We start from the raw sequence: 11,886 nt of genomic DNA on the forward strand, positions 1-11,886 counted from the left end.
ATTACATGCATATTGCTATTTATTTGGGAGTGTGGTAACTAAGAGGTCATGGCTTTTATTACATGCATACCACTATTCTGTATTTGGGAGATGAGGAGGGAGGGGTTTTGGAAGATGAGGGGTCTCAGGGGTTGGGAGGTGAGAGGGGGGCAGTTTTGAGAGATGAGGAGGTAGCAGTTTTAAGGATTCATTTAGTTTTATTTCTTTTATGTTATATGCATGGAGTTATATGCATATATTTATATTTCTTGTTGTAGTGTATATATATTGCTTTTCAATGTTATAACTCTTTTTAGTTATACGTAGAAGATGGTTTTTAAGAATTAACAATAAATTATTATTGAGATATACTTAGGGGTTATTTTTACTACTGTACCGTTTGAGAGGATAAAAATCTAAAAAATATAAAAAATTACCACCAAATAAGAAACTTAAATAACAATTAATTTTACAATTATAAACNCGAAACCCAGCTTCTTTTAACCCAAATATATATATATATATATATATATATATATATATAACTAGATTGGAATACTATCGATAGCAGCAAGCGCTTGGTGCTATCGAGTTTTTGGCACTTGGATAAAAAAACGTACGGTTACGATGATGTGGGCCCCTTTAGGGTTAAATAAGTTATTTGTTGAATAGTATAGTCTAATGGGTAAAAATAGTCAAAGGGTTAAATCTAACGGCGGAAAACTTGATAGCACCAAGCGCTTGGTACTATCGATCACTCACTCTCTCACCCGCACTCTCTCTCTATATATATATATATATAGTGTGAGAGAGAAAGTGAGAGAGAGAGGAAAATAAGTAGGCCCTACCAAACTCCTAAGGAGGCTGCCGTACATGTGCTGGGTTCCGGATTCATGTATGGATACTAGTTAAGAACCTGCGCTTCGCGGCGGGCGAAAGGGTGAAAAAAGACTGAAGCCCAAAACCAAAACAAAGGAAAACAAAATGGCAGTAATGAATAACCAAGATAGTCAAAAGCAAGCAATGTAACAAAGAATCAAATCGAATAATACATCACAAATATCAGGGGGCGGAGGGGAAAAAAAAAAAACTAAAGTCCAAAACAAAAATAAAGGAAAGAAAAAGAAAAATAGCAGATAATCAAGATAGCCCACAGCAAGGTTCAGATTTGTGGATCCCTTAAAGCAAAAGTGTATGATAACTATTGTGCAGATCTCTACAATAATATTCGTAGGCTACAGCGATTGCCCCAGGATCGTTCGTTATGCCATGCCATTACGAACATATTCAGTAGAGTTGTCCATATCATTATAACCTCGCACGAAAGAGCAGCAAGAGCAACATTAAATAGGCGAGGAACTTAAAGAACTCCCCAGCATCACAAACATAATAAAGAAAACTGCATTAGTTAAAAAAGTGCAGAAAGCAGAATTCATGTCATGCATCTGAAATGACCAATAAATATAGAAAAAATAGAGTAAGCTTCACTTTCGGCACAGAATCCTCATGGAGGTAGAGAAGGCCGCGAGCGATCTCCATGATGATATGGTGCCTTCTCTTCCAATCCAGTTGATTGTGCTTGCTTGAATCTATTACAAAACTCAAAACAAACTATTAAAATAAATCAATCGAAAGGACTAAATCAAGTTTGCATAAGTGAAGATTGGCCATTTTACGATTAGCAAGTACTCTGAAGACTATTTTATGGTATCGCAATCAGAGTTGGTCTTAATCTCTCTCAATTCTATGAGATCGTGAGTTCAAACCGCCACAAAAGATATTACTTGCCCTTTTTGTTACCTCTATTGTCACTTGTCAGTACTATTTCTATGCGTTGTCTGATCTCCACCATGCACATAATAATAGATGTTAAAAATCATAGATTGTTCCTAGGCTACATACTATCATATTGATCACAAAGAGAGAGAGAGAACCATTTTCAATTAGATCAATCAATTCTATAATACAGTTTTAGAGCTGGTCTTAACACCTCTCGACTCGGTGAGATTGTTAGTTCAGTTCCCCACAAAAGATATTAATTTCCCTTTTTGTTACCGCTCTCGTAAATACTATTTTTATGGTTCATCTGATCTCCACCATGCACAGTGTAATAGGCGTTAAGATTGTTCCTAGGCCATTTACTATAAGATCGATGAGAGAGAGAGAGAGATGAAGGAACTTACCGGACTCGCCGAATAAGAAGGCGTCGAGGCTTCTATTAGGAAGGTACTCATAGGTGAGGAGCTTCTCATCTCTCTCAACGCAGCAACCAAGAAGCCTCACCACGTTCCTGTGCTGGAGCTTCGCGATCAACTCCACCTCGTTCCTGAACTCGACAGTGCCTTGCCTCGACTTCGTCGAGAGCCGCTGCACCGCGATCTCCACCCTACCACTCAAAACACCCTAAAAAGGAACTCTCCCTTCCTTAGCAACAAAACACTTAAAGAAAAGAACACTGAATCAAACTTTACTTTCGCCTAGGCATTTCGACAAACACGTGGTGGGCAAGAGACATTACTCTATAAACAGGACCAAATCCTCCTTCTCCTAGCTTGTTATCCTTCGCAAAGCTGTTGGTAGCTGCTTGAATTGTTGCTAGATCCACTAATGGCAAATCTGAATTGGATAGAGGCTTCAAACTATCGATTTGAGCGAGACGAATCGCTTAAAAAGAACCAATACAACAGAAATTAGTTTCCCCCCTCCTAAATTCACACTTCAAACACAGGAATCAAATTGCCAAGTATCTAACCATTGCGTTTTCTCCATCTCCAACAATATTTACAGTAAAGCGAAGTGCTGAAGATCACGTCGTCGTGATCGAAACCATTATCGGCATCGCGACGGCGGAGCTCGATTTACTGTGCTCCCCTAAAAACCCCAACCCACATCAAATTCGCTGCTCAAATTAGCTACAAACAACACAAAAATGTAACAAAAAACTGCATCTTTAAGCATTACCTGAGCCATTTGTGGATGTTGGTCGGGGTGAATCCATCAATTTTCGGCGAAAAAGATCGGATTTTGTGAACTGGGCCATTCACAGAGATCACAAAAAAAATGAAAAACCCCCAATTTTTGGATCAAAATCTCAAGAGAATTTGGGTGTTGCTTGATCCAAATAGCAAATATTGCAATAACAGTGTAAAATAACAAAAAACGTTAAAAAAAAAAATTTAGCTTCTTTTAAGTTTTTCATCAATTTTTCAACAACATGGCAAAACCCACAACATCAAATCACAAAAACCACATAAGAAAACACATATATTATGCGTTTTCGTTGCATGTAATTCACTGCGGAAGGATTTCTCAACCAAAAAATTCAGAAAAAATTGGAAAAAAAAATTGGGGAAAAAAAAGAAGATTACAGTGAGGAGGGAGGAGGGACTTGGGGAGTGCGATGGAGAAATCTCGGAAGTTCTCGGCGAAGAACCCCCTCTGGGTGCGGCTTCAAAACCAAAAGCGGCGCGATCTGCGAAGAGGTCTTCGCATTCGCGGAGCTCTCTATCATCTTCGATCTCCTATAACACTTTTAGAGAGAGAAAGAGAGAGGCCGAGAGAGAGAGAGAGTGATCGCTTGAGCTCTATTGCTATATTTGCGGCTGATTTTGTGGGATTTGAAGGCATGGACATCCACATCTGTGAGATCGCGAAGCGGCGGTAGCGCGGCGATAGTGCGGCGGTAGGGCGGCGAAACCTGTACGAATTTAGTTAGTTAATTCGGATTCGGCAAAAATTCGGTACGGATATAATTCGGATAAAATTCGTCTCTTAATTTTTAAATTCGTTGAAAAATACGCCTAAAAAACGGATTCGGTAATTATTCGGATACGTGATTTATACGGATATTATACGTTCAACCACTAAAAATTCGGAATAAAAAATTCGGCTATATAATAATTATATAATAATTAATATACTATATATATTATTATTATAATTTTCATATATAGATTAAGCTAATATATTCCAAAATAAATAAACATATATTAATAATATATAATAAAAATTATATATTAGAAATATTAATAAAAATTATAAATTTATAAATAAAATATATATATAATAAATAATATAAATATTTATAAAATAAAATTTATATATATATATATATATATATATATATAATTTATATATATATATATTATATTATAATATAAAATATATAATATATATTTATATATATATATATATATAATATATATATATATATTTTATATATAATGAAGGAGGTCCACGGTGGGAAGGAATTCTACCTGTCACACTGCACCACCGTCATCAATAACGATGCCAATCACATTTCTTCTTTCAAACAAAAGTAGCAATAATATATTTTTTTACAATTATGAGGGCACATATATTCTTAAAAGATTAATTTGATTGTTTTGTTACGCCACCACTAATATCCCTGTTGCATTTCTAGATTTTTCCACGTGTACCTCCCTCTCACGGCGGTCCACAAGGCCAAAGTGCCTCGTGGACCGCGCATGATGCATAACCAAAACGTCGCGATTTTTACACTTTTCCCACAATCCACTTCGTTTTTTTCCGCTGACGGCCTTGGGCGGATCTGCCGCAGCTGCTCTTGCTCCCGGCGCCGGGCATGGAGGTGGAGGAGGACGACGACGAGGCCGGATATGCCGCCACGGCTCTTGCTCCCGACGCCGACCAGGGCGGCGGAGGAGGACGACGACGACTCAGACGAGCTCGGTGACGAGAGCGGCGACAACGCGACCCTCGGCTGCAAATCTGCGACCATAAGCGCCCGTTTTTTTGGGCGAATCGTTCGCGAATCGCGAATAATTCGCGAATAATTATTTTTGAGGAAGAAGACGCGTTTTTTTTCAAAAATTTCGAAAAAATACGGGAACGGACCGTTTAAATCGTATATTTAAAAATTCGCGAATAATTCGCGTATTAATCGCGAATTAACTAACTATTACTACGAAACCTAGGGGAACCTAGGAGGGATCCAAGCACGCGAGCGAGCGAGAGAGAGACGCGAGCAAGAGGGACCCACGACCGAAAAGACGGAGAGGAGAGAGAGAGAGAGAGAGAGAGAGAGATGATCAGCGTAATAAAAATAAAAAAAGAGAGAGGGACCCACACCGAGAATGCGGAGGGCCTGTAGAAGCAGTTTTCGGTTCGTCCTTTAATGTATTGGCATTGATAAGATAGGGGTGAAAATAGTCAAGCAATTAAAATAGGATTTATCTCAATCTTTGTTAGTTAATTCGCGAATAATTTACGAATTATTTACGAATTTTTGAATAACGAATAAAACAGTCTGAATAGATATTTTTCTCAAAAAATCGAAATAATTCTCGTTTTTTTGAGGTTTATTCGCGAATTTTTGTATAACGAATAAAATAGCCCGAATACATATTTTTCTCAAAAATTCGAAATAATTCTCTTTTTTTGAGGTTAAGGTTATCATTCGCGAATAATTCCCGATCCCCGAACTATTCGCCAAAAAAAAGGGGGCGGGTGTTGGCCGCATCGTGCAGGCGCGCACGCGGCATGTGCGCTTGAGAAAAAAAAAAAGCCACTCGCCCTATCGCCCACTCACCCTGTCGCCCACTCCCAGTCCGCCTCGCCCACTACAAGAAAAAAAAACTTCGCTCAAATTTTTTGCCCTAGTCTCTGCTTCCGCCCCCATCCCTTTCCCTTCTTTATTCCCTTTCTGCCGCTCGCCGATCGCCATCAGAAGACCCCGTAGGACCATACGCCGCTTGACATCGAAGATCTAGTTCTTTGGAACCATCCTCGCGCTAGGCCGCGCATCGCTCGCCATTAGAATGCCATGCGAGGCCGAGATTCTTCTGAAACACTCCGACTGCGTACCGCTCGCCAGTCGCCATCAGAACCCCCTATGAGGTCGAGCATCGAAAGTTCGGAACCGCCCCCGCGGCACGCCGCTCACGACCGGAACCCCCCGTGAGGCAGCAGGGGGTTCGAGCGTTGCTCACCATAGAAAGTTTGAAATCACCTTGGCCGTGCGCCGCTGGCCATCGGAACCCCCGCATGGCAGCGCACCACTCGCAATATGCTAATAGCATAAATCTAGAGGAAAAAAAAAAAATTCATAGCCGAATTTTTGATCCCGAATTTTTAATTGGTGAACGTATAATATTCGTATAAATCACATATCCGAATAGTTGACGAATCCTTTTTTTTGCCGTATTTTTCAATGAATTTTAAAATTAGGATACAAATTTTATCCGTATTATATTTGTACCGAATTTTTGCGGAATCCAAATTAACTAACTATGATCTCATAGGCGTAGGAGAAAGTAGATGGTATCTCAGCTCTTGCTTTCTTGTGTTGAATCATTTTCCCCTTTTGTCCTAGACTAGTGCAGTGACTCGCGCGATGCAGCGAAAAAAAATATTTTAATAAAAATTTATAAATTAAATAAATAAATATAAATGTAAAGAAGAAACAAAAAAATATAACCATATTTAATTAGACTTAATAATATGAAAAACATATTAAAAAATATTTAAAATGAAATCACAACTCCACGAAAAATAATAAAAGAAACTGAAAAGAAAGAAAGTATATAAGAATTATATGAGAAGAAAAATGGTATAGATATTATAAAAAAATATTTGAAATATTGCAAGTGAAACATAACAAATATTAAAGAGCACACCGAAGAGATTTAAATTAATATTTAACAAATCAAATAAACAGGTTCAGGAGTAAAGTGACCCGAGCATTGTAGCAGATAAATACTGTTAAAGTTAAAATTTAAAAATAATAAATTATCAGTAAAGAAAAAAATAAAATATATTCATCTTCATTAAATTATCTTAAATATACGCATCGAGTCCAGAATAACCAAAAAAATATAAAACTCACATAAAGTAATAAAAAATCATAAAAAAATTTCAAATTATGCAAAATTTGAAATTTACAGAGTACTCACATATTATTCCTTTCACAAATTAGTTTTTATTCATGGGACATAGAATTTGGAGCAATGATCTATTGACTTGAAATCAATACCAGAGCAAACAAAAAAAGAATAAAGTAAAATATTATAAAATAAAATTTGAAAAGTAATAAATAAAAAAAATTAAAGCAAAGAATAAGGATTAACATTTACCATTTGATTTATCTTACTATTCCCTGTTTTTTTTCCTCAACTATTTCTCTTCCCATCAATTCCTCTTATTCATTTGTTATTAATTCTCCATAATAATCACCCCAATTAAAGTTCAAAATTAAATTTTAGATAACGGATGATCTTCTAAATTATCAATTAGCAATATGATTTATGAATGTGTAACTTACTTGATTAATGTTTAATTCCGTCGATTCAGTAGAGAGGAAAAAATAAGAAAGATGAGAAGAAAAGGTGTAGGAAAAAGATACTTTAATTCACATTAAATAAAAAATTAAAATAACTTTTAAATCTAACGTAAGAGAGATGGAAAGAGAAACGGTAGGAAAATTTAGAGAATTGATTTGGCTCAAATGGGTTATTATTTTATTATTATCTATATCTATTAATTAACCTAAGAATGAAGGGTTTCTTGCCACGTGGCAAGAAATATTGGGGATTCATTAAAGTTAATAGATAGTTGTTTATCGATTCACAAACAAAATGATTTAGTGCCAAATTCAAATTATTGGACTGAGCTTGCAAAAGTAAAATGAAAGGTGGTTTAATGGGTTAAAAAATCAATTAATGTTTTTAATAACGAGTTGAAATTGAAGTTCTTCCGAGTGAGAACCAAATTGAATTTTACTGTGATCAATTGTTACTACCCTCTCCTAATATTCATTCATTCGAACCCGTCTGACTCTACTTGGGGATCAACCTGGCGCGAGCGGACCGGATCTAGTAGTCGCCGAGCCGGCAGCAATAATAAAACCACCCGGGGGAAGAGTGAAGAAACCCCCGGGCCAAAATCCTCCTGCCCTTCGCAGGTACCCGTCCATGGCGACTTCCTCTGCCTCTTCCTCTGCCTCTTCCCCTTCCCCGTCCCTCGTCGACTCTCTTTTCCAGCGCTCCCTGGACGACGTGATCAAATCCCTCCGCTCCGACCCCGCCGGCGAATCCGCCGCCCTCTGTCCGGCGCCCTCGCCTGACATCTCGCCCGAGACCCTCCCGACCCCTTCGAGCCAATATCCCTCGCCCTCCAGAAAGCTCACCTACCGCTCGCCTCCCTCCACATCCTTTCCCACTCGTTTTCCCTATAACCGTCGGTCGTCGTCGTCGTCGTCGCGATCGCAGCGCCTTCCCCCGCTCGAACCCTCGCCTCCCTCTCTCTCGCCTTCAACGCGCCGCCTACCTCTTCGCCTGCTCCCACCTCCACCCGTCCCGCCACCGACGCTCCTCCCTCGCCACGCACCCAGCCCACAAGGACTTGACAACCTCTCTCCCCCCCTCCCTCCCCTCCTCCCCTCACACTTCTCTCCTCCCCGCCGCCATCCCCTCACCCCTGCCGCCCAGCCTTCGCCCCCGATCCTCCCCCCTCTCTCCCGCCCCCTCCTCCCACTCTCGCCCCAATCCATTCGCCGGCCGCCTGCCCCTCTCTCGCCTCAAACCCCTCCCACCGTTTCCCCCTCCTCTTCAAGGCCTCGCGAACGCCTCTTCCGCCCTCCCGCCCGACGACCCACGCGCCCTCTCCGCCGCCGCGCGCCTTCTGTGAGCTCTCCGCGCCCGCCCGCCGACCCCGCCCCCTACCTCCCCCTCGCCCCCGACTTCTACCGCATTCTCGCCACCTCCCGCAACAACTGGGTCCTCATCAAGGTCCTCAAGATCTTCTCCCGCCTCGCCCCCCTCGAGCCCCGCCTGCCCGCCCGCATCGCCGACCCTGTCTGCCAGCTCTTGCGCGGGTCCACCGCCAAGTCCCTCGTCCTCGAGTGCGTCCGCACCGTGCTCTCCAGCCTCTCCGCCGTCGACGACGCCGTTAAGCTCGCCATCGAGAAGACCAGGGAGTTCTTGGCCGCCGACGATGACCCGAACCTCCGGTACCTCGGCCTTCAGTGCCTTGCGATGCTCGGGCCCGAGTATTCCTGGGCGGTGGAGGAGAGCCACGAGGCCGTCCTCCGGTCCCTCACCGACTCCGATCCCAACATCCGCCGCGAGGCCCTAAGGCTTATGATGAGGACGGTGGTCGAGAGCAGCGCGGTCGAGGTCTCCTCTCTGTTAATCAGCCAGGCGCTGAAGTCCGACCCGGAGTTCGCCAACGAGATTCTCGGATCCGTCCTCGCGACCTGCGGGCGGAACCTTTACGAGCTGATTGCGGATTTTGATTGGTATGTGTCCCTTCTCGGGGAGATGGCGAGGAACCCGCATTGTAACCACGGGGCGGAGATCGAGCGCCAGCTCGTGGATATTGGCTTGAGGGTGAGGGACGCGAGGCCGGAGCTTGTTCGTGTCGCCCGTGACCTTCTTATTGATCCTGCATTGTTGGGTAACCATTTTCTCTGTAGGATACTATCGGCTGCTGCGTGGATCTCAGGAGAGTATGTTGAGTTTTCGAAGAACCCGGTAGAGCTGGTAGAGGCGCTTCTGCAGCCGAGGACTAGTCTTTTGCCGGCGTCGATGAGAGCTGTCTACGTCCAGGCAGTGCTTAAAGTTCTCTCATTTTGTTGTAATTCATACATCGAGCAATTAGAATCGACTCGTTCTTCGTTATCTATTGGTAGCTTAACCACCGGAGAGGAGCTCAAGGATGAGTTGAGTTCCATAGAGAGGAAGGATCCCTTCTCTCATGAATCTATTCTATACATGATTAATTTGATCGAAACGGCAGTAGGACCGCTTGCACAGTGCGACGAAGTGGAAGTTCAGGAGAGGGCGCGGAATGTTCTCGGTTTCATTCGTGTGGTGAGAGATATTCGAGATTGGAAAAGTGGAGAGGAAGGCCTTGATTGCGATAGCAGGATCAGCGAAATTGTCAAACTTCTGCACAATGTGTTCTCCGAAGAGCTCGGTCCGGTTTCTGCGAGTGCTCAGAAGAGAGTTTCGCTACCTGAGGATCTCATTCTGAATGAAAATCTTGCTGATCTAGCATCTTTTGTAAGTGACGACGATACAACTCCATCTACATCAATCACATTCTACCCACCAAGCCGCCGAACTACGGAAACCAAAGAGGAACCTGCAAAATTAGGTGGGTCTACTTCTCTTCTTGCGGAACACCGGAAAAGGCATGGACTCTATTATCTTCCATCCGAGAAAAATGAAAATGAATTGAACGATTACCCACATGCCAACGATCCTTTATTGCCGGTCCGTTATGACGGTTCAAGTGAAGAGGTTGTAAAACTTAGTGAGCAGTCGTTTGTCGTGAGAAAGACAAAGAACTCAAAGCCGAGACCGAAGGTGGTGAAATTGGATGAAGACGAGAGTGTCCTGACTTCCATTGTGACGACAAAGAAGGAATCAGTAGATGATCCTTTATCTGGCGCAATCAGGGATGTGCTTTTGGGCAAAGAAGGCAAGCCTTCATCTTCGCAAAAGAAATTTTCAGATAGGTCCTCACGAGGAATGCAGAAAGATGATAGTGAATCTACATCTCAGCTGAATGAAAATTTAGAATTGTGTGACAGAGAACATGGGAGTTCAAGTTCTAGGAAGAGCAGACACCGCAGCCACAATAAAGAAAGAGATAGGAGCCCTGGGAAAAATGAGGAAAAAGGAGAAAAAAGTCATAGGAGTTCAACGAGGAGTAGTCATCACCATGGAAGGCATAAGCATAGGCAAAGGGCAGATGCTCCTTTAGCTGTAGTTCCACAAGCACCAGTCATCCAAGATTTCCTTTTGTAGTTGGTGTGGCCTGTTTGGAGTGTGTGTCGTTCTGGCAGGTTTAAGTTCATTACCCTTCTTCTAAAGGTCAGATACATGCTGATTTTCTCCTCTCTTAATTTCCATGTATTTATTTATTTTTTTATTTGGTTTTCTCATCTGAAGTTGTTTGAGTGTTGGAATTCTATACTTCGTGTTCAATCAATAGAGACACTTATACAAGTTCCTACAAGCAAATGCGGGCTTCATAATATTTAGTGCATAAGCTGTTTTTTTCAAGGTGAATGGTTTCCAAGTCATCTAAATTCATAGCGAGCACTGAATTTGCAAATTTGAGAAAAATGAGGGGAAGATACACCAGATATTTTTAGTAGATTTGGGAAAAGCCAAATGAAATTCTGGTGGGACATGATATATCTTCATACACTTACAAAGTTGCTTCATATTTGATGAATGGAATGAATAAGAGGATTTGAGGGAATTTTTGGAATTTTATCTATGGGGTTTTCTATTAGTTCATGAAGTTTGGATCAGATACTAACTATTAAGCCCTACACTTTCAGACTTTGCGATTAAGACTCTATATTTTAGTACATGTAACAAACAAGTCCCCTTTTTTTTTTGTATGTGAAACCGAACAAAGAAGAGACTTTCCTGTCTATACGAGTATCCAACATTTTCTAGAGATTCTGTTGTTAGTTTCTGGAGATTCTATTGTTCCTATATCTCATCTGAAAGTTCATGTCTTGAAAAATATTTTGATTGTCAAAATTCTTGTGAGTAGAATATTTTTCATGTGTGACGTGAGTTTGTTAGGTGATCATTAGATATAGTCAATCTCTCTAAGCCACAACAAATGCTTAGATAGCAGTTAGATTTCATTTTTTGTTAGATTTTGGAGATGAAGAAAACCCAAAGGATTTGATTGTTACCCATTTCGGAACTAGAAGGACTTGATTGGTATATCAATAAAACTATATACATTACCTGCAAGGTTTTAAAGTGTAGGGTCTAAATTGGTACTGGGCCCAAACTTCAGGACAAAATGTTATTAACCCTTATATATATATATTTTTTGGCGAACATATTATTCTTAATTCTAGAACTTTTGATGTAGTTCTTGTGAATTCATATTTTT

General features: G+C 41.2%; 1 protein-coding gene and 1 long non-coding RNA gene across 3 annotated transcripts; one reads left to right on the forward strand and one right to left on the reverse strand.

Moving 5' to 3' along the window:
• LOC109717031 lies at positions 987–3,691 on the reverse strand. Of its 2 annotated transcripts, none has more exons than XR_002218100.1 (6): positions 3,348–3,691; positions 2,941–3,010; positions 2,732–2,850; positions 2,498–2,643; positions 2,163–2,418; positions 987–1,568 (listed from the first exon to the last, which is right to left on the reverse strand). It is a non-coding gene; the product is annotated as an uncharacterized LOC109717031 (long non-coding RNA). The 2 variants fall into 2 exon arrangements; XR_002218099.1 differs by having other exon boundaries at positions 2,163–2,382; positions 3,348–3,688.
• Positions 7,867–10,985, forward strand: LOC109717571 (AP-3 complex subunit delta). Its single transcript, XM_020243417.1, is given in 3 exon segments — positions 7,867–8,519; positions 8,570–8,653; positions 8,655–10,985. Coding segments are annotated over 3 exon segments (2,790 nt in total). The 5' UTR covers positions 7,867–7,928; the 3' UTR covers positions 10,770–10,985.

The sequence above is a fragment of the Ananas comosus genome, linkage group 11 (genome assembly GCF_001540865.1).
Source record: "Ananas comosus cultivar F153 linkage group 11, ASM154086v1, whole genome shotgun sequence".
Lineage (NCBI taxonomy): Eukaryota > Viridiplantae > Streptophyta > Magnoliopsida > Poales > Bromeliaceae > Ananas > Ananas comosus.